At 35.0% G+C, this 24,298-nt stretch overlaps 1 protein-coding gene across 1 annotated transcript in view; it reads right to left on the bottom strand.

Moving 5' to 3' along the window:
- Nucleotides 1-2,962: 2,962 nt before the first annotated feature.
- UNC13C (unc-13 homolog C) overlaps nucleotides 2,963-24,298 on the bottom strand; it is a 351,117-nt gene continuing 329,781 nt past the window's right edge. Inside the window, exons 26-28 of the mRNA XM_046653916.1 lie at nucleotides 15,523-15,615; nucleotides 13,827-13,986; nucleotides 2,963-3,965 (exon numbers count right to left, since the gene is read on the bottom strand). Of these exons, the coding sequence (XP_046509872.1) occupies nucleotides 3,680-3,965; nucleotides 13,827-13,986; nucleotides 15,523-15,615 (539 nt within the window). The 3' untranslated portion in view covers nucleotides 2,963-3,679. The remainder of the gene's footprint in view (nucleotides 3,966-13,826; nucleotides 13,987-15,522; nucleotides 15,616-24,298) is intronic.

Raw genomic sequence — 24,298 nt, 5'->3', positions numbered from 1 at the left:
ATCTCACAAAACTGAAAACAACCCAGATGTCTTCTAACTGGTGAATGGAATACTCTTTTGTATGTCAATACAATGGCATACCATTCAGCAATGAAAAGTAAACTATTGATATATGGCACAGCATGATGACTCAGATGCATTATGCTCAGTGAAAGAAGCTAGGCTCGGAAGATACACACTGTTATGATTTCATTTATCTGACAGTCTGGAAGACACAGAACTAGAGGGCTTAAAAACAGATTAGTGCTACCAAGGATTAAAGGTAGGGAGAGTGCTGTCTGCAAAGTGTTAACATGCTGGAATTTTTAAGGATGATGGAATCGTCCTATATTTTGCTTGTTGTGCTTGTTATGTGATTCTATGACTTTGTCAAAACACAGAAATGTATACCAACAGAGTTAATTTTAGTATATGCAAATTAAAATATATGTGATTTGTTAAATAGATAACTAACCATTATTTTCTTTTCCTATATTTGTAAATCTTTGTGTAAATATACTTACTATTTCTGAGAAGTCATTTGTTGCAAGATGAACCATTATTTTATATACTATTAAGAAGGGAGAAAAACACCAATTAAACTATAATTTGCCAATGATTATAAAATGTATTCTGATTTCCAAGTTGTCATAATGTGAAAAAAGTGTACTTTAAAATATATACAATGTGATATTCACAAATTGGAATTTATCCTCCATCAAGTCACATTTCCTAGTTTTTGATTTTGAAAAACAAACACCAGAAGCCTGAATCAGAGAGATCACCAATCTGTGGTGGGCTGGGAGTCAGGATGCAAGGGGCCAGCTATTTTAAACAAAGGACTGGAGCAAATATAAACACAGGTAGTGCTAGGGAAGGCAGTCTATTCTTTGTGTGTTGAAGAATTCTGCCAAATGGTAACGGGGGAATCAGACATCCATCCAAGAATATTTCCTGAGTCTTGTATATCTTTGCTTATTTTTCATTATTTGAGTGTAAAGATTAAAGCTACTATGTTAGTCCATAAGATGGCTAGTGTAGTCATATCTTTATATAATTTAGAGAAATTAAAAGGAGAAAATAAACCTTGCTTCAAATGGTTTTTATAAAGACCAAATGAAAAACTTTAAACTACAATTGTCTTTTATAAATGTGCCTCATTTAAGAGAAATTCAATATATAAATTATCCTAGAAATAGATGAATTAGAGCAGGTTGTGAGGGGGACATCTGATTACTTATCTCAAATAATCGTTCATCAGAGTTCCTTTACATAGCAAAACCCCTGTGGTTTTAAGTACTTCATTTTGGCAAAATTTGATTTTCATGCGTTCTTTAAGAACTTCTAAATGAATAACAGAGCTTTGTCTGTGTGTTTTATCTAGAATAAGATAAATAAATCTCCACATACTTTATTGGAGCCAATAGTTGACAGAGATCGCTATGAGCTGTAGAATGATTACTAATTTGGGTATGTAAACACAACAGACTGTTCTGGAGACAACAGAAATACTTGTGTCTGGGGAAAAACAACAAAGACTACAGAATTGAAAACTATCTCAAAATTAGTACCTGTACTTTATGATATTAATAAACAGACTCAATTCACACTGTCACCATCAGTGTTTGATTGTATTTTATACAAAAAAACTTAATAGATCCAATTAAACAAGCACTGGAAAAAAATACTTAGCTCATCATTTTCTTAAGCGATCAATGCAAACTCAAACTGACGTTTATTCAAGTGTATGATGCTTTATTTTGTGCTGCTAAAGAGCTCAAGTCAATGTTCTGTAAAATCATTATAAGGTAAATTTAGAATGAATCCTCCAGTAAAACAATGAAACCTTTTGTAATATAAGTTTTTATTTAACAATGTTGCTTGTTTATATGTTGAATTTTCTTCATGGGGCTTAACCATATTCAGAGGCATACAGGTAGGTAAATCAGTCCTTCCTTATTTTCAGTGTCTTTACTGTGTAGTATGCAGCTGTTTCCATGAATATAACTCCTGGAAAATTTTTTTCAAATTCTAATGAGATATTAGAACTAAACAATATGAAGAGTATTCTATTCAGTAAAAAGAACCTGGAGGTTTTATTCCCAAATAATGAAATGATGTTGTGTAAATGAAATAAAAAGGCAGAAGATACAATAAAGTGTTGCATGTACTTAATATATATCCATTTATTAATGCATATGCCAGAGGATTGCATTGTACTATGCGTTTGGAGAAATCATTAACAAAGCAATTGCTTAACAATTTAACATGAATTAGTGGATCTCAGTGGTCTGTGTTTTCACACCCGGTAACAGAATGGTTCTAAGAGTTGTAATACTCTTCATTTCTGTTCTTAACATATCAGACCAGTCGGTTCACAAAACACAATCATTGTAACAGCTTCTTGTTTCTGCTTGTGTATGTTGTCCACTAACAGTTATGACCATAAGTTACAATTACAAAGTATTGTTTTACAGTCAAGTATTTAGATAGACTCTAAAAAGTCAAACCATAAAAATACAGAAAATGCAAATATTCTTAAACTATTTCATATTCAAAACCCAGCCTAGTTATATTTTTATGTACTGAGCTGTATTGTTTTCCTATTACATCTGATGCATCTTGGGCTTATAAATAACATAAATTACAAAATTGTAAGCAATTTCTTCAGACTTTGTTACATTTTTCACTAAATAGATGAAGACATGACTTTTTGCTCCAGTGCAATATAGAGTAATGCTGCATTCAGTACAAATTGTTGAATATTTTTAAAAAGAAAAAGGCATTTAACTGATTATAGCACTAAGTAAATAAGGAGATAGTCATAACTGTCAGAGAGAAAACACTAACAGTGTAGTTACTTATCATAGGTAATTTTAAGAAACAAACCTTCCATCACATTTCTAAACCATTAATCCTATGACTTTCTAAAGAATGAAATTTGGTAGAGCCAAGACATAATGCTAGATGGCAAATGCATCAATTTACCTTTTTTTTACAAACGTGATGTGACCTTGGCAGTTTTAAAGAACAAAGTTTTGTCAATATATCAAACATCGTTAACAAACTCTATTTAGCGCTGCTTTGTATAAGTTTGCTTTAACAGCATTTCTTCACAGTGATATTTCAGAAAGGTTGGAAACTGGTCAGCATAAAATATTTCCCACCTTTTCTATTTTAATTTGTATGCAAAATTCATCACAATATATCTGCAACTATAAAATTACAAACACTTTCTAGAAGTGACTGCATTTCTAGTTATGATAGAAAAGGGTATTTGTGAGACATCTACAATGAGGTAAGTAAATAAAATGGAATTTGAGTAACAAATGCTTCCTGATCTATGGGCAAAATACACAAATTTTAACAAAGACCACTAATGGACAAACTCAGAAGACTAATTGTTGTTTAGTATGTTTAATGTGTGAGAAATTGGAAATGAAGTGAAATCAACGTTTTAAAAGATATTCTAGATATTTCACTTTACATCATAATTTTGGCACTTCATGGAACATTTATTTCCCAAAGACCAGAATTGGTATAAAAGTTCAGCAGGTTTTTCACATACCTTATAGACACTGAGTACTGGCAAACACTGAAACATAGTGAAATAAACATTCCCATGTATTTGCACATGCATGCGGTAGTCAAACGGTTATAATTTGTGAGTGCTCAAAGATGAAATCTTGTAGTATTTGTTTCAAGCACTCTCTTCAGCAGATCTTGTTTCAGACTTAAGTCTTACAAATTCTTTAGCCACATCATCGCTGGTCCTCTGAGAGAGTATTCTAAGGATAGTCAAACCAGTTTCATCCATAGAGACATTTTTCAAAAGGGGATACCATGCTCCGTGGCTTCCCTTTTCTGCTATGTTCTGTAGCTGAATTACTGTCATTCCGATAATTCGGTCTTCTCGGGCAAAGCAGTAATCCTTAACTGAGAGATGAAGTTCATAGGCCCCTGGGCGGTTTCCATTACCCAGAATACTGTGTGGATTAAAAATATGAATTTTAAGCAAAAACTTGATTCACGTAGGGATCAGTAGGGTTCTAAAATACTGTTGAAAATTTTATACATTGCTCAGAATATTATATTGGCAAATAGAGTATATTATATTTTAACTCTGATGCAAATATATTTTAAATTTTACTTAGATTGTCTTTACATAGACATTATTTTGCAATATAACTGAAAAATTAATTCTTTCCTCAGATAGAAATAGGAAATCAACCTAAATGTGCTTTACTGCCTTGATGTTAAGCATATTAATAGAAACTGGAATTAAGATACTATGTTGTACTTAATTATGGGAGACAGGGTCTCCCCACTGATATAAGGGTAGGATGGGGTTGCTAGGGGTCATGGGAGCTTGGTCAGGGCGAGGGGTAACTCAGAAGAATTTCTGTGCCATTTCAACATCAGTTATTACAATCTGTTTTCTTTACCTCAGACTCCTGGATACGCTGTTATACCTAGGAGCCTTTCTCAGGGGAACACACTGCACAGGCTATCAAACAGTATTCACAAGATGCTGAATTGGATACAAATCTCTGAGTAAATCACTTCCAGCAAAGCCCTGTGCTTCAATGCCAATTCTTTTCTCTGGCAACAGTTAGACCTGTCAAGTGTGGGGCTGCAAATGGCCTCTGCTAATAACAACCCAAGACAACTTGTCAGTGCAGAACTGAACATAATGAAGAAGGCTAAGTGGTGATATGCTGAGAATAATTTTCCCCTACCCCTTACTTTAATTCATCCTCAGATATTCTTGACTTTCTAATGAATGTACATCTATTCCTCAGCAGTTCAAGCTTCCAAATTTCTTCCTTTTCTAAGTGACTTTTTCTGATGATTTTGCAGAGTCAAACTTTCATTTTCAGGCAAGATTGATAACTAAACTGTGTATTTATTTAGAGACAATCTGAAGTAATATGAAAGAAAATGGAAGCCTGGTCAGTAAGAATAGAAGAGCAAAACATGATAGGAGCCAAATTTTCTTGTGAATTAAAATATATCAAAATGACGCTTTTCCCAGAATCATGGTCTCGGTAGCTCACAGTGCTATATCTGAATTTTGAATGATTCAAGTAATTCCTAGAATCTGTTAGAAGACATTTTAATTGGATCAAAGATTTTGTGTAATTTGGAGGAGTGAATAGGTGGAGTCTTGTGAGCTGGTTTCTAGTAGAGATCATTAATGAGATTATTAGAACCTTTTTAATACATGTGGTGGGGCAGTCAAGTTTAATGAGTAGAAGGAGAGTTAAGTATTCAGAGCACAGACTGCAGAAAGGTCTCTGGCAAATCAAGAATTCAAAACAAATCAAATCAATAAGGGACTATTTTCATGTGTGTGCACTTGTGTGTTTGTGTGTGTAAACCTCTAGGGCTTGGACCTGTGTCCTCCTCTCTCCTCTATCCGTAGGTCAGCACATCTAGATTTATGGAATTAATTACATTGATATCAGATAATTCTCAATTTATATCCAACTACATATTTGATATCTCCTTTTGGATGTACAAAAGGCATCTCCAACTTAATAGGTTTAAAACAGAATCTTTGGTCTCCTCATCTCCTTTATCCCTATTCCCCCATCTCAGTAAATCACTATCTACCTAATTGCTTATGCCAAAATCCTATGAGTCATCCTTGATTTCATTCAGTGCCAGATAACTTCCATTTGCCCCAAATGGATCTACTCTCCTTCCTATTCCTTGCATTTTGCAATAGAATGCTGACCTGTAAACACTACGTCAATAGAGTTTCACCGTGCTCTGGTTTCCAGTTAGTTTTGGCAAAAAGAGCCCCATGAGGATATCAGAAGTAATGATAAGACTAAGGTCAGTCTTCATTTCCCTGGCTCCTTGCATGTGAGGCTGCCTCAAGCAGGCTATTTCTCTTCATGGAAGGCTGCTGATTTTTTTTTTTTATTGAAGTATAATTGACATACAAGATTATATTAGTTTCAGGTGCATGATATAATGATTCGACATTTGTATACGTTGCAAAAGGATCATCACGTAAGTCTAGTTACCATCTGCCACCATACAAAGTTACTAAAAATGTTTTCTTGTGTTGAGAACTTTTATGATTTACTTTATTAACAACTTTCAAATTTGCAATATATTATCATTGACTATAGTCACCATGCTGTACATTACATCCCTGTGACTTACTTATTTTGTATCTGGAAATTTATACCTTTTGGTTTCCTTCACCCTTTTCCCCCAGTCTCCCTTTCATCTGGCAACTACCAATCTGTTCTCTATCTATGTGTTTTGTTTTGTTTTGGGTTTTTTAGATTCCACATATTAGTAAAATCATATAGTATTTGTCTAATTACTTCACTTAGCATAATACCCTCAAGGTCCATCCATGTTGTTGCAAATGGCAAGATTTCATTCTTCTTTTATGGCTGAGTATTATTCCATTGTATATATATTCAACACCTTCTTTACCCATTCATCCATCATTATTTCTATTTAGATTATTTCCATATCTTGGCTATTGTAAATAATCCTGCAATGAACATGAGGGTGCATATGTCTTTTCAAATTAGCGTTTTCATTTTCTTCAGATAAATACCCAGAAGTGGAATTGCTGGATCATATGGCAGTTCTGTTTTTAATTTTTGAGCAATCTCCGTACTGTTTTCCATAGTGGCTGCACCAATTTACATTCCCACCAATAGTGCACGAGGGCATGAGGATTCTCTTTCTCCACATCCTCGCCAACACATTGTTACTTGTTCTTTTGATAAAAGCCATTCTGACAGGTGAGAGGCAAAATTTCTTTGTGGTTTTGATTTGCATTTCCCTGATGATTAGTGATGTTGAGCATCCTTTCATGTATCTGTCGGCCATCTGTACATTGTCTTTGGTAAAAATGTCTATTCAGATCCTCTGCCCAATTTTTAATCAGACTGTTGTGTTTGAGCTGTATGACTTATTTATGTATTTTGGATATTAACTGATATACAATTTGGATATTATCAGATATACAATTTGCAAATATCTTCTCCCATTCAGTAGGTTGCCATTTATTTTGTTGATGGTTTCCTTCACTGTGTAGAGCTTTTTAGTTTGATATAGTCTCATTTGTTTACTTTTACTTTTGTTGCCATTTCCTTTGGAGTCAGATCCAAAAATATTTCACCAAGAGTGATGTTGAGGAGCTTACCGCCTATGTGTTCTTCAAGGAGTTTTACGGTTTCTGGTTTTATATGCATCATTTCTCCATTGTGAGTTAATTTTTGAGTATAGTGTAAGATAGCGGTCTAGTTTCATTCTTTTGCATGTGGTTGTCTGGATTTCCCAACATCATTTGTTGAAGAGGCTGTCATTTCCCCTTTATATATTCTTACCTGTTTTATGATAAATTAGTTGACCATATATGCACGTGTTTGTTTCTGGATTCTCTATTCTATTCCATTGATCTGTATGTCTGTTTTTATGCCAATACCATACTGTTGTGATTACCATAGCTTAGTAACATAATTTGAAATCTGAAGCGTGATGCCTCTAGCTTTGTTTTTCTTTTTCAAGATTGCTTTGGCTATTTGGGATCTTTTGTGGTTTCATACAAATTTTTGGATTGTTTGTTCTTGCTCGTGAAAAATGCCATTGAAATTTTAATAGAGATTGCCATGAATCTGTAGATTGCATTAGATAATATGGACATTTTTACAGTATTCTAATTCATGAGCATGGACTATCTTTCCATTTATTTGTGCCTTCTTCATTTTCCTTGATCCGTGTCTTGGTTTTTAGTGTATAGCTCTGTCACCTCCTTGGTTCAATTTATTCCCAGGTATTTTTTTTTTTTGATGCAATTGTAAATGGAATTGTTTTCTTAATTCTCTTTCTGATAGTTCATTGTTAATGTATAATAACACAACGGATTTTTGTATATTGATTTTGTACCCTGCAACTTTGCTGAATCTGTTTATTAGTTCTAACAGTTTTCTTTTGGTGGAGGCTTTAGGGTTTTCTCTGTATAAAATCATGTTGCCCACAAATAGTCACAGTTTTACTTCTTCATTTCCAATTTGGATATCTTTTATTTCTTTTTCCTGCCTAACTGCTCTGACTAGGACCTCCAACACTATGTTGAATAAAAGTGGTGAGAGTGGCATCCTTGTCTTTTTATGATCTTAGGGGAAAAGCTTTCACCTTTTCACTGTTAAGTTTGATGTTAGCTGTGGGCTTGTCATATATGGCCTTTATTCTGTTGAGGTACTTTCCATCTATACCCACTTTGTTGAGAGTTTTTATCATAAATGGATGTTGAATTTTGTCAAATGCTTTTTTTCTATCTATTGAAATGATCATATGGGTTTATCCTTCATTTTGTTAACATGGTGCATCATGTTGATTGAGTTGCGGATGTTGAACCATCTTTGCATCTCTGGAATAAATCCCATTTGATCATGGTGTATGATCCTTGTTGTTGAATTTGGTTCACTAATATTTTGTTTAGGATTTTTGCATCTATGTTTATCAGGGATATTGGACTGTAATTTTATTTTTTTGTGGTACCTTGTCTTGTTTTGGTATCAGGGTAATGCTGGCCTCATAAAATGAGTTTGAGAGTATTCTCTCCTCTTCAATTTTTTGGGGAGAGTTTGAGAAGGATATATATTGAACATTCTTTGAATGTTTGAATCTTTGAATTCGCCAGTGAATTTGTGTGGTCCTGGACTTTTTTTTGTTGGGGGTTTTTAAATTACTGATTCAATCTCCTTACAAGTAATTGGTCTGTTCAGATTTTCTATTTTTTCATGATTCAGTTTTGGGAGATTGTATGTTTCTAGGAATTTATCCATTTCTTTTAGGTTGTACAGTTTGTTGGTATATAATTGTAGAAGTCTCTTATGGTCCTTTGTATTTCTTTGGTATCAGTTGTAATTTCTCCTCTTTCTTTTCTGATTTTATTAATTTGAACTTTCTTTTTTTTCTTAGTTTAGCTAAAGGTTTGTCAATTTTGTTTATCTTTTCAAAGAATCAGATCTTAGTTTCTTTGATCTGTTTTTTTTAGTCTTCATTTATTTCTGCTCTGATCTTTATTATTTCCTTCCTTCTGCTAACTTTCGGCTTTGTTTGTTCTTCTTTTTCTAGTTCCTTTAGGTGTAAAGTTAGATTGTTTATTTGAATTTTTCTTGTTTCTTGAGGCAGGCCTATATCACTATAAACTTTCCTCTTAGAACTACTCTTGCCGCATCCCATAGATTTTGGTATGTTGTACTTCCATTTTCATATATCTCAAGGTATTTTTTGATTTATCCTTTGATTTATTTGATAACCCATTGGTTGTTCAGTAGCATGTTGTTTAATCTTTACATATTTGCGATTTTTCCAGTTTTCTTCTTGTACAGTCATGTGTCACTTAGTAGGGATACATTCTGAGAAATGTGTTGTTAGTTGATTCCATTGTTGTGGGAACATCATAGAGTGTTCTTACACAAACCTAGATGGTTTACCATATAGCCTACTACACACCTGGGGTATATGGTACTAATCTTATGAGACCACCATGATATATGTGGTCCACTGTTGAGCAAACCGTCATTATGTAGTGCATGACTGTAATTGATTTCTAGTTTCATATTGTTGTGGTCTGAAAATATGCTTGATATGATTTCAATCTTCTTAAATTTATTGAGACTTGTTTTGTTGCCTAGCATATGATCTATCCTAGAGAATGTTCCATGTGCTCTTTAGAAAAATGTGTATTCTGCTGTTTTGCATACATTTATTAAGTACATATAGTCTAATGTGTCATTTAAGTCTGATGTTTCCTTGTTGATTTTCTGTTTGGATGATCTACCCATTGATGAAAGTGGGGCATTAAAGTCTCCTACTATTATTGTATTACTGCCAATTTCCCCTTTTAAGTCTGTTAATATTTGTTTTTATGTGTTTAGGTGCTCCTATGTCAAATATTTACAAATGTTATATTTTCTTGTTGGATTGACCACTTTATCGTTAAGTAATGCCCATCTTTGTCTTTTATTATATATTTTTTTGTTTTAAAGTCTATTTCATCTGATATAAGTATAGCTACTCCACTTTATTTAGGTTTGCATTTGCACAAAGCAACTTTTTCCATCCCTTCACTTTCAGCCTCTGTGTGTCTTTACATCTGAGATGAGTCTCTTGTAGGCAGCATATAGATGGGTCTTTTTTTCTTGTTGTTGTTATCAATTCGTCCAGTCTATATTTTCGTTGGAGAATGTAGTCCATTTATATTTAAAGTAATTATTGATAGGTACGTACTTATTGCCATTTTATTGTTTTCTGGCTATTTTGTAGTTCCTTTATGTTCTCTGTGTTTCTGTTTCTTTTTTATTCTCTTGCTTTCTTCCCTTGTGGCTTAATGACTTTTTATAATATGCTTACATTTCTTCCTCATTATCTTTTGTGTATCTATTATGTGTTTTTGCTTTGTGGATACAATGAGGCTCACATATAACAGCCTATATATACAGCAGTCTATTTTAAGCTGATAGCATCATGTTAAATTTTAATGCATTCTAAAACTCTGCATTTTTACTCCTCCCTCCCCACGTTTTATGTTTTTGGTGTCACATTTTACATCCTTCGATTTTGTATATCCCTTAAGTATGGTAGTTGTAGTTATTTATTTATTTTTTTACTGCTTTTGTCTTTTAACTTTCACGCTAGCTTTATAAGTGATTAATTCACTTCATTTATCCTATGTTTACTTATACTAGTGAGATTTTTACTTTTATATGTTTTCTTGTTGCTAATTAGTGGCATTATTTTTCAGCTTAAAGAAGTTCTTTTAACATTTCTTGTAAGGCCCAATTAGTGGTGATGAACTCCTTTGGCTTTTGCTTGTCTGGAAGCTCTTTCTATCTCTTCACTTCTGCAGGATAACCTTGCTGGGTAGAGTATTCTTGGTCAGAAGTTTTTTTTTTTCTTTCATCACTTTGAAATATATCTTGCCACTCCCTGCTAGCCTGCAAAGTTTCTTCTGAGAAATCTGCTGATAATTTCTTATGGGTTCCCCTGTATGTAACAAGTTGTTTTCCTCTTGCTGCTTTTAAGATTCTCTCTTTTTCTTTAACTTTTGAGATTTTAATTACAGTGTATCTTGGTGTGGATATCTTTGAGTTTATCTTGTTTGGAACTTTCTTAGCTTCCTGGATCTAGATGCTTATTTTCTTCCTCAGGTTAGGGAAGTTTTCAGCCATTATTTTTTCAAATAAGTTTTCTGCTCCTTTCTCTCTGCTCCTTCTAGGAGCCCCATAATGTGAATGTCATTTCACTTGATGTTGTCCCAAAGTTTCCTTAAGCTATCTTCACTTTTTAAAATTGTTTTTTCTTTTTGCTGTTCTGTTTTGGTAAGTTCCACTGCCCTGTCTTCCAGCTCACTGATTCTTTCTTTCGTTTCATCTTGTCTGCTGTTGAACCACTCTAGTGTATTTTTTGGTTTAGGTATTCTTCAGCTCTGTGACTCCTGTTTGGTACTTTCTTATATTTTCTGTTTCCTTTTTGAAGTTCTCACTATGTTCATTCATTTTTCTCCCAAGTTCACTAAGCATCCATATGACCATTACTTTCAATTTTTTATGAAGTAAATTATCTCCACTTCATTAAGTAAGGTTTTTTTTTTCAGGTGTTTATCTTGTTTTTTAGTTTGGAACATATTCCTCCATGTCCTAATTTTGCTTGACTCTCTGTTTCTATGTATTAGGTGAAACAGCTATCTCTCCAAGTCTTGAAGGAGTAGCCCTATGTAGAAGATGAACCTTATCCTTTATCCTTTCCCGAGTTCTTGCTTGTCTCTTGAACTGTCCCTCCAATTGTTTCTGACCCATGGGGTCCAGAAATGCAATACTTCCTGGCCACCAGAGCCTGGCACTCAAGGGGCATCCCCTGTGTAGGTGGCATATGCCCACTGGCTCTGGCAGGGACATTGGAAGTTGCATGCTGGGGTGGGGTGCTTGCCCACTGCCTGTGGTGGGGCTGTGGGAAGCAGTGCTAGGGGGTTGCATCCCTGCTGCTTTTGGTGGGGCTGGGGGTGTGGTGCAGGTAGGTGGGGCACTTGCCTACTACCACTAGGAGGTTAGAGTGAGAGTGCAAAAATGGTGCCTGCTAGCACCAGCTTTAGCAAGGTAGAGGGAAGAAATAAAAATGGGTCTGCCAGTGACTTTGTACCTGGAGAGAATCCCAATAGGATTCTACCCCTCTGGCAGATGCTTTAAGGTTAGCAATTGAATGTTATTCACACATGGACTAGGCTATTTTTAAACTACTACTTTTGCACTGGGTCCCAGGGTTAGTGAGTCTGCAGGCAAGCTCTTTGGCCACTGCTCCTTTTAAGGTGGCTGACTACACATGAAATTTTTGTTTTCCCAATTTTAGAAATAGCTCTTCCTCTCCTTCCTTCAGGCTCAGTAGGGGTAGTCCTATGGCTACTTCTAGCTCCAGGTTACATCACTATTGCTTGTAGTCCATCTATTCTCACATCTTTGAATTGAGTGTTCTCAGGAACCTGACTTATACATTCTTTCTTCTGTGTTCTGCCTTCAATCCACTGCAACTTCTATACAGGAATACCTTGTTTTATTGTGCTTTGCTTTATTGCACTTCATGGATATTGTGTTTTTTACAAGACCCTCTACCAGCAAAAAGATTATGATTCACTGAAGTCTTAGATGATGGTCAGCATTTTTTTGGCAATAAAGTATTAAGGTGTGTACATTGTTTTTTAGACATAATGCTAGTGTACACTTAATAGACTATAGTATAATGTAAACATAGCTTTTATATGCACTGGAAACAAAAAAAATTCATGTGACTCACTTTATTGTGATATTTGCTTTATTGTAGTGGTTTGAAACCGAACCTGCAGTATCTCTGGTATGCCTGTAGAGTCTACTTCCAATACATATTCAGAGTCTTTCCACTTCTTTCTATCTCTCTAATCCTTACTTCTATTTCCCTATTACCATCTGGTCAGTCACTATTACCTCTTGCCTGGACTATTGCAATAGTCTTTTAACTTGTCTTTACATGTTTGGTCTTGCTTCCCTCTAATTATTTCTCTCTAAAGCAAACAGATTAATACTTTAAAGATACAAGTCAGATTGTTCATCCCCTCATCTGAAAATCCTTCAAGCCTTCCTATTGAACTTAGACTGTAACTTACTCTCCTTTACCCTGACTGTGAAGCCCTCTGTCATGGGTACCTATACCCTGAACACCTATGCAAACTCATTTCATCTCACTCCCTTGCCCACTATATACTGTTTCTTAAATATGCCAGACATGCTCCTGCCTTAGAGTCCTTGCACTAGCAATTTTGCTTGGCCTGAAATGCTCTCAACCTTCTTCCTTGTGAGACTGGTTATTTATTTTCTCAGGTTTAAATTTAAAAGTCACATGCTGAGAGAGGCGCCCCTGAAGACCCAATCTAAGCAGCTGACCAATCCCTCTCTTACATCACTCTGTTTTAATTCTCTGCATAGTACTCACTATCATATGATAAACTTTGTTTATGTGTGATTTTGTTTGTCATATGTTCCTCATCTCTAGAAAGTAACTTCCAGGAGAGCAGAGATCTCCTATTATATATACCCAATGCGTATAATATTTCCTGTTACATGGCAGGCATTGAACAGATACTGAGTGAATGGAAGGGAACTAAAAACATAGCCTTCTTCATTTGCCTTGGATCAGTGATCAACAGGAATATTGAAACCTATAGGTTTTGCTTTCCTTAGCAAAGCCTGGTGCCATTTCTATCCTGAATCCCTCAATAGGTTTAGCTGTACTATGGGCATCGCCTGGTTGAATAAATGAGTTGGGTCATGACTTACAACTGAAATGTTTCATTGTACTTTGGTGACCACGTGTTGCTTTTTGTCTTTGTGCCTTGTTTTCTCTTCTTGTCTCCAAGGTTGGGTCCCAGTATACAAACTTCCACAAAGGGGCGAAACATTGCGGTGGTCTGCCAGTTTAGGTCATTAATAGCAATCACTAAAAAACAAAAAGGAAAAAGGAAAGGAATGCAAAGTGTTAGCAAACAAATATGTGGAATCTTAGCCTCTCCCTTTAGTCCAGAGAGTGAATTTTTATTTTTAAAAATGATGTGTGAAGCCATAAGTTGCATTTGATAGCACTCTAATCCCATTGACAAGAATGTATCCATGAAGAAAAAATAATTTACTCTCTGGAATGCACACTTGATGGGGCATTTAGCTCTAAGTTGTGTGGCATTGGTGTGGCAAAAAGTTAACTGTAACTGAAATGACATTCATTACTAATGAAAATTAGTTAAAACATGATAATTTTCATATTAAAAATTAAGATATGTTCATCACGAAATATTTAGAAAATAGAAAATAGATTAAAATAAAAGTCTCTAACTTTATCACTCAGAGGAAATGACTGTTAATATTTGGTGTGTATGTTTTCAATATTTAATTACTTTATACATAAAATGGGATCATAATGCATTGCACTCTTTAAGTAGCTTTATGTTTTAAGTCCATCATGGATATCTTTCTAATTCATTATATATTTTCCAACTGCAGGTATTTCACTATATTGATATACCATCTTATATTTAACCAATCACTTATTTTTAAACATTATGGCTGTTTCCTAATTTCAGGCATCATAAAAAATTCTTAAATGTATATTCTCGTATGTATACCTTTGCCCATTTTTTGGTGATGATATCCTTAAGGAAATGTCTTGTAACTAAAACTGCTCATGCAAAAGGTTCATAAAACTTTGGGCATTTGATATATAGTGGTAAAATATTTTTCAAAAATATTTAAGGACACTGGCATGTATAGGCATGCCCACTTATCTGCATGCTTACTGATACTGTATACAATGTTATTATAGACTATAGAAGTGTTACTTTTACAATACAAAGATACCTTAGATAATGAAATTTTAAAATATATTAGAAGGACATAGTTTTGATTAAAGTGACTAAATCTATAATAATATAAAAATAGAATATTTTTCTATTAGGCAAAATTTTAACCATTAAATTTCACCTTTGAAATGTCTCCTGCATTCAAATTACGTTTTTACAATATGCAGCCAATAGCTTGAACCACTTATTACAAAAAAAAATCAAGCCAGTTGTTGACGATCACATAGAAAATGAAGGAGGTAGATTATGTGAATAGTAAGAACATACTGACTTAACATCTAAAATTTGATTGACAAATTATGGAGCCAACCACAGCACTAAAGTTCAATGTACACCATAGCATCAACCACAGAGAAAATGTTCAATGTGTACAGGCTGATATGTAATCACCAATGTATTTAAACCATTTTGACATTTCAAATAATAAAGGCTAAATATCTGTGCCACTGATTTTTTCAGCTTTGAATCAAAAGTTCTGGTTTCATGAAGAAATTTGAGCATGCCCTAAAATCATTTAATATGCATTTTTAAGAACAGAAATCTAAGAAAAAATTACATTTTCAATATTATTGCAGAGGTCATAGTCTAATAAGCTGTTTGATCTATCTGGACCTGAAATATACCTTTTACAGTGACTTTATGTTCTCCAGTTCCTGGGGTGGGGGTGATGTCCACATGAACAGATATCTGACCCACTGAATCTTTGGAGGAGCGACCTGCAAAATAAGCAGAAGTTTACTGGCCTGAACTTTCAGACTGCTTAGTAATGGACATCTACATTCTCAGCATAAGGGACTTTAAAGTATTTTCATGGACATGAATAGTTCTTTTTGTTATTAGCACATGATAAGTATTGATAAATGTTCACTAAAGTAAATTTGCTATGCCAGTTTGAGGCTTGGGTAAAAATCACGTTTAACCCATTGAGCTAAAATTTCATATGGTCCTCAAATATATAAGATACCCTCTTAGTATTATTATTGTTAGAAGAACTAGTAGGTGTCTTACTGGACACTTAATAAAGCTGTATTCATTGTTTACATACAAAGATATGTCATTGCTTTTCAATTCTTTGTTAAGAGCTTTTCTACAATGTTCCATACCAGAGCACTGGGGACACAAAGATGGCTCTATAGAGCATCTGCCCTCATGAAGCCCACAGTTGGCCAGGAGAGACCAACACATAAACATATTGCTGTAATATAGTGGGATAAGTTCTCTAATAGGTATATTTTCAAGGCCTAGTGATGGCATAAAAAAGAGTAGTCAGTTCTACCTTGGTAAGTGTTAGTCAAGGGTCAAACATATTGTATTGGAAAGTGCCTGTGATTTGGGGTCAGATAAACTTGAATTCAAATCACAGTTATGCCACTACTGGTTCTGTGATCAGAATTTGCTCTATTCTCAAGTCTCAGTTTTCTCCTTTGTAAAATGGGAATAATATCACCGACCTCTCACTATATACACATTTATCAACATATCGTTTATTAACATATAAATTTTTTCCACAAATAGAAGCACATGCGCTATCCTTTATCTTTTCACCTAAAAACATATAATGGAGATAATTTTATTTTAGTATGTATAATGCTACCCCTCATTCTTTAATATACCCTGGAATATCACAGCATTAACTACAAAGTAAATGTTCAATGAGTACTTGCTTGAAAATGAATCACTGAGCTGTTTACAAATATTTGAAACATTAAACTATTTAAAGCACTTAAAATAATGTTTAGCCTTTATTCCATTATCTGAATATACCATAATTTATTTAACCATATTTTGGTTGTTTTCAATCCCTTGCTGTTACAAACTATAATGAATAATTATTTTTCATATTTACAAATCTCTTTCTAGTATAAGCTTTAGAAGTGAAATTTATTTGTCAAAGGTAGGTGAAATTTTAATTTTGCCCATAGAGATTTTAACAGTTAACACTCTCATATACAACATGTAAAATTAACAAGAATCTTATTTTGTCAAATAAATGGCTAATGACCAAAGCTGAAAAAAAAGATTTTAAGAAACTTTCAATTTCTAACCTCAGAGAATCACTCGATTTGGGCCAGAACCTCTCAACAGGACCTGCTGTCGAGCCAGTTCTCCACAATGACCCCTCTCCCCCTACCCCAGTCATCTGATAATAACAGGATTAAAAGATAGAATGTGATCACTTTGGGCATTAGCAAAGGAGCTAGTCATTGTTCCATGGGAAGGGCAGAGGGGAAATGTTTCCTTTTCCTCAGGTGAAGGGAAGAAAACTCCAGGAGAAACACTCCTAAACTCTGGGAGTGTCAGCAAGACAGGCATTTCATTTCTGGATTGCTTGTCTACTTAGCAGACAGCATGACCTGAGCATGGCCAAGTGAGGAACAACCAGCCGCAGAGTGTGCCAGGACCACTTCTTTAAATTCATGGTTGCTAACAAGTATGGGAGATGGTTCCTGAATGGACTTGAAGTGCCAGAATTGGGGACAAGAGAGGGAAGACAGGATCATGGGCTTTGGTCTTGTCAGGCATTATCACAGATGGGGCAAAAAGGAAAAGCACCTCAGAGGACTGTGGCATGCTGGTACCAGGTGAGGTGCAGCAGGAATAAGTGACCAAGTCTTCAGCCTTGGAAGAGTCCATCAATGCCCCCAGGGAGCTATTTGGAAATGAGTCTCATACCTGCCAGCTCTATCAAGCTTTTACTTCCTCAAAGACAATGAACTAGAGCAGCCCTTAACACTAATCAAATAGATAATGACCACTAGTCCTCACCAGTGAAGTTTAATAAAGTTATCTTTTTCCTCTCTTTCCTATCTCCTCAACACCAGGGAAACTACTACCAGGAGGAAGAGAAAGAGTACACAGGAGAGAAACCCATGCCTTCTCCTCCTCCTCCTCCTAATGCTAATGTTACATTTGCCTGCTTGTGAAGAGAGAAGAGCTTTGAATCCAATAAGGGATTAAAGCTTTAATGTGAGCAGGCAGAGGTCTTAAAACCCCGAATAACTTTCTAATAGTGAAAATAACTACTGTAGTGTGGACCTCGGCTGTGATATCAGTAAGGAAGGTGTCTATGCAGTAAAAAGTGGGTCTCACAAGAGAAGTTAATAACATTTTTTGCAAAAAATAAAATAGTTTCATATTATCCCTCAATTTGTGATATCCTTATGATATGTCTTCCTATTCAAGAATAGAGTATATCTTTCCATTGTTCAAATATCCTTTTATGTACTTCAACTATGTTTTATATTTTTAAGTGAATATTGCACATTTTAAAAAGTTTATTCCTGTGTATTATATCCTATTTTAAATGAAACAATTTCTTCCATTATGTTGTATAATAGGAAGGCTCGTGATTTTTGCACATTAATTTTTTTATCCAGCCAACTGACTGAATTTTTTAATCAAAGATTTTCACTTGATCCTTTTGAGTTTTGCAGGTATACAATCATATTATCTTCAATCAATGAAACATTTAACTTTTTTTCCCAGTTTCTATACCGCTTATTGTTTGCTGTGGCTAATTTTATTGGCTGATACTTCTAATACTATCTGATAGGTTTAAAAGTAGATGTGCTTGTTATCCTCCACTTGGCTCTCCAAATTCACATTCTACCCTTCTCCACTCTGCCCTCTGCCCTCAGAGACTGACCTGTATGCACAATTTCAGTGGTAACTTCTATACTTTAGTATCTAGTTGTGTTTGGCCAATGGAAAGTCTTGGCAAGAGATAGGAAGGAAAGAGGAGAGGCAGGTCAGATATTTATTTGTTTAGTCTCCTTCCTGTGGGGTCACCTTTTGCTGGCTGAATTCTTTAACCAAAAATCATAACTTCTTCAAGTAGCCTTTACTAGGTGACAATCTCTCTCGTGGCTCCAGTAGCTTCGTCCCCCTCGCCCTTGTTACTTTTGTTGCAAGGTGGTTAGTTCCTTCTGGTTTTCTTATATCCTGCCCATACCTTTGTACATAGTTCCTTTATTAAATCCTCCTTAAATACTCTTAATTTGGGTGTGCCATCTGAGTCCTTCTAGAACCTTGATTAATCAAGTTACTGTTTTTGATTTGCTCATAACTTTAATGGATATGCTTCTAGTAGTTTCCCAATACTCTTAGGTTTTGTGGAATATTGAGACAATTTGGGGGTGGGAGGGCTTAAAATATGGACACTCTCTACTTAGCAACGGTTATCATTATGGATTTCTCAGAGGAGAAAATGCTTAGGGAGGCTTTTCTGTATGTGTGCACATGTGGATGCATAAAACAGAATAGTGTGTCCTCGAAATTGCAATTATTTCAGTATGGATAGAGCATACACAGAGTAGCAAGAGGAAACATTAGAAAAAATGTTGGTACTTTGAATGACATTTAAAAGTCTTTACACATTATCCTACAGCTGCTGAGAAGTCTCTTAAGTTTTTGACCATGAGTGGCACAGTCAGATTTATTTTTTGAAAAGATTTCATCTGTTAAAAGATGGATCATTCTCATCACCCCATTCTCTTCTGGAAAGCCTCACACTTGCATCTCATTATACCATGAATCAAGGCGAAAACCCAGCCCTTCACTAGGATGCTTTGATCACCTTTGCTTCATCTGCCCTGGTGGTCCATGCTGTTCTCTTGACCTAATTCTCCTAAACTTTTATGTTTTCATCAAGACAAACTACATATTTGCAACATCCTTACTCCGTTGTCCTGTGGAACCCTGTCCAAATACCTCTGCTATAAAATTCTTTGATTTTTGTTATTCTGTAAATAATCTGTAATTATATTCTTGATTTCCTCAAATACTATGACATAGTGCAAAAACCCTGGACGATGGAATCAGACTTCCCTGATTATGAATCTGGTCTCAGTCACTCATTAATAGTTAATTAAAATTCTATGAACTTTCATTTCCTTATTTATAAAGTGGGGATAAAACCACCTTCCTGGTAGTATTATGGTGAGACTAAAAAGAGATAATTTAAAAAAAATATAGGGGCTGACCCAGTGGTGCAGTGGTTAAGTTCACACGTTCCACTTAGGCGGCCCGGGGTTTGCCGGTTCAGATCCCCAGTGCGAACCTACACACTGCTTGTCAAGCCATGCTGTGACAGGCATCCCACACATAAAGTAGAGTCTTCCTCAGCAAAAAGAGGAGGATTGGCAGCAGATGTTAGCTCAGTACTAATCTTCCTCAAAAAGAAAAAAAAAGAATATTATGTGCCTTGCTGTCTAGCAACAGCTGTCTAGTAAGTGGATCCAAGTTTGTTATGATAATGATTCAATTCTTAAGAGTGTTTCAAAGTTATTAAATCTCTTGAAGATTCACGCATAATGCCCACATATAAAAATTATGGAAAAAATCTACGGATATTATGTTATCCAAATGAAAGACTGCAAGAAGAAAACTCCAGAGTGACTGGAGTTTTTCCCAACAACTTTGGAATTCCTTCTTTCTCCACTAAGACTTTCCGGGTTGAGTACAATAACGATGGCAGGTTTTTAAGAGTCAGCACGTGTCTAATAGGGAAAACTCCTCCCTCTATGGTGTAAAACCTTTGATTAAGCAAGAATTCAGTGAAATGAGTTTTCTTGATTAATAAAGATTTTTTTGTTAGTTTGTATATTTAACTACTGTTGAAATCACCTTTAATGAGAAAAGGCCTCTCAGCAACACTGAAAATGCATTCACGCTGTATATTTGTCTTTGTTTTTGTTCTAAAATCAGAGCCTGCTCAGTTCCCAGATTTGTGGTTAAGACTTTTAGGGGTGGTCTTATATGTGCTATTATATGCAGTAATGTAGCAATGGCTGGTTTTTGCCCATAGTAAACATGAAGAAATGATAGGCAAGTTATTGATTTAACATATTTGTAAATGAGAAGAGCCTTCCATCAAAGCACTCACGAGGAGGTGTCATTTTTTCGTGTGAGTTTCTAATCACCAAGGTAATTTAAAGACTTTAATTGTGGTGTTAGGATTTGAGAGATTTCTATGGTAGGAAATAGAAAATTCTAATTAGGAGAACAATTTCTCTTTGGTGCTCTTAGTTATGCAGGAAAAGGTTTATGCTTTTTTAAAACAACCAACAGCTAGAGAAATGTGCCTAAAACCTTTTAAAGGGTGTTCTTTAAATATATAAATACAAGTTTTACCCTTTTCCAAATTGTTTTTCTATAGTCTTCCACTTGTACATCCTAGCTCTGCATGTGTTTGTGTATTTTCTAGAGATATGGAGGGTTTCATTGGAGGAAAAAACACACATTAAAAATCATACTTATATAGTCAGCAGTGCCTGAACACTTCTGTGAAACCTCCTAGGTAGAAACATTTACTAAACTCTCAAAATACACATTTCCTTTTCTAGCACCAATTGTGAAATTTACTGCTCAATCAAGTCAAATGTAGTCTTGAGAACTGACTGCTTAATGCGGCACAACCCTAGAAGAGTGGAACTAGGAACATAATAGTTTTCTGACAATTATGAGTAGAAGCAATTGATTTAAAAGGGTTTATCATTATTGCAATTATTGCCTCATAGTCATGCTATTCTTAATTGTCATTTTAGAACTCCAGGTTTATGTTTTCATGGCCCATTGTTCATCACTCCTTAGAGCTCTTGTTATCCCAAGTATTGTAGTTAAGTATGCAGATTTTTTCTTCTTAACTACATTCCATAATGATGGGAAACCTCTACTAATATTAGTAATCCACACTTATCTCTCATTCATATAATAAACTTACAAATATTCTTTTGATATATATTCAATGACCAATATATATTTATTCATTGATTAAACATGCAAGTAGTCTTCACTTTGCACGGTGTCAATATGCCTGAATTTTGGTTCCCGTGGTTTAGTTAAATAACACCTGTCTCCCAACGACACATTCAAATTTCAGTTATCTTAGTATATTAAGTGTGTATCATTGCATAAAGTACAAACTTTCCTGCTAGATTTTTAGTCCACAAATCACAGATCGAATCACTAAATAACAGGTATGTGTCATTATCAAGGACCAATCACATCACTTCTTGCAAAGTCTGTTGATGGTTGGTCACTGTGCATCTGTTCAGTTCACACACAGCAAAGTGTGTAGGTGTGTTGCCACTTTGTTTCCCAGTGATACACCCATGTGATGTCTTTCAAATATGCATAATCAAAAGTGGGAATTGGCCAGCAAAGATGAAAGTGTAGCAAAGAAACAAAGTGATAAATGCTGGAGTGAAATTTGCATGGAATGTAAATGAGTTAATAGAAAAATTACTGACCCTGGGAATATTGACACCGCTGCCAATGGAGAGACTCTAGAGAAGCAGCCAAGGAACTTAGTGAAGGTGAACTTATTGGCATAAATGAGGAAGAAGATGAATATGTCCTAGTGGAAGTGACATTGGAGAAAAACTTCACCTTAAAGGAACTCTGAGATATGTTATAACATTGAAAGGAGAAAGGATAAATTATCAGTAATTGATCCAAACTTTGGAAGGAGTATTACAATCCACCAAGACATAGAAAAGATGTTCACTCTTTATAGTTATATGATGAGAACATAAAGGCAAGCACTGATCAAACTACTCTTGATAAGATTGTAAAAACAAATGAAACACTTTAATTCTCAATGTTTCTAAGGTTTCCAATTACAGTGTATTAAATGTTTTACTATTTTTTCATTTCCCTATACATTTATAACAGTAAAAAAGTTAGTACTTGTTTCTTTCTTTTGACGAAATATTTTTAAAAATGAGGGTAGAATCATAATTTTTCCCATTAATTAGCAAGATTGCTTTGCAGTTTCAGTTTGCAGTTATTTTTACGGTCTTGCTTTACTATGCAAAGTGAGGACTGTCTGTACATATATTTGAATTGATTCATTTAATATTTTTTGCAGATGCTGAAGGTATAGAAGCTACTTAATTCAGTCAGATGTGAGTTATGTGTGTGTTATGTTGTACCACACATTTTTCCTCCCATTTGGTGGGTTTGCTTGACTACAGCGTTGAATCTGATTCTGCAGCCTTGGTGCGTAATGAAATCTGTCAATTGCCTATCCCAGGATAAACATGGAATTGAGCAAAAGCATTTTCAAGTTTAAGAAACTATCTATCAACCAGGCAGTTATTTTCCAAAAAGAGAAAAAAACCCAACATGTAAGCGATTTCCATTTCCCATAGAACGAAATATGAAAATAATCTAATATGGTGCTTTTTATTAATTTATTTAACAACTTTTATGAACACTTAAAAATTTAATCAGAGGCTATGGCTGTTACATAATCTTGTCTATTCTAAATCCATGGAAATTAGACTATTGTGCCTCAAATCAACATCTGGGTGTCTAGAATGTGTCCTTTGTCACCAACATTATTGGGTCATGAGTACCAAACTTTCCAGTCCAGGAATGAGTAGCGCTTATATGAGTAAACAATGGCAAAGGGCAGGAGGATGAAAGAACTGATTGTGTTATTTGATGTCCTTTTCAGAAAAGCAACTTTTGAGGATAAAAGAACTTGATTACTATCAGATTATGATACAGTATTATATAAGCACCCTAATAGAGTTAGTCTTTCACCCAACATAACTTTAGTACATTCTGTGAGGGAATGAATAATCTTATAAACATTTAGTAATGATTATTCATGTAACGTTTTAAACTGATAATCACCCCCAAGTCTTCAAGTAGCATCCTGTAAAATGTAAGATGAAAAATATCATACCTTCTCTAGTGATCCTTACAAGTTAGCCAAACTGCTTAACCCCTGACAAAAGGGTTTGAATTTGTCCCCATGGACCTTTGCTGAAACTCACAAAGGAAGGGTGTAGAGAATTCATGATGGATGATCCCTCTGCCCACATCACAGTTCAATGTCAGAGTCCACCTGCCCTACAGCTCCTCCCACTTTCAGATCTAGGACTCCAGGTGGGAGTAACCTACCCCTATTCAGTTCTCTAAGTTGTTAGCCATCATCAAAGATGGTGGGGGTTGAATAAACCAGGAAGTGGCTTGACTTAAACCCCTTTCTTCCTCTTATCCCTTCTTGTGCTTTCCTCCTGTCTCTTCCTCATTCTTTGCTCATTAACTGTAGGTTGTTTAATACATGAAGTATTCATGGTAATAATAATAACGGCTACAATTTTTGACTACTTATGGGTGCAAAACATTGTGCTAAATGCTTTAGGTATAAGATGTTGCTTTGAGATCTGATAAGCATGTTGTGTACATTTTATAGATGGGGAAACTGGGGCCCAGATGGTAGTTACTTGCCAAAGTCACTAAGTGGAAAAAGCTGAGATTTGACCTCAGATCTCTCACATGCTGTGATGTTCTTTGAATAACTTCTCTTCTACCCTTTCTTTCCCTCTCCCCACATCTTTCTTACATCACAGAGAAAAAAGCAAACTCAGTCTTGGTGTCTTTTTT

Source organism: Equus quagga, chromosome 2 (genome assembly GCF_021613505.1).
Source record: "Equus quagga isolate Etosha38 chromosome 2, UCLA_HA_Equagga_1.0, whole genome shotgun sequence".
NCBI classification, from domain to species: Eukaryota; Metazoa; Chordata; class Mammalia; order Perissodactyla; family Equidae; genus Equus; species Equus quagga.
This window is presented reverse-complemented; position numbering and strand designations above follow the sequence as displayed.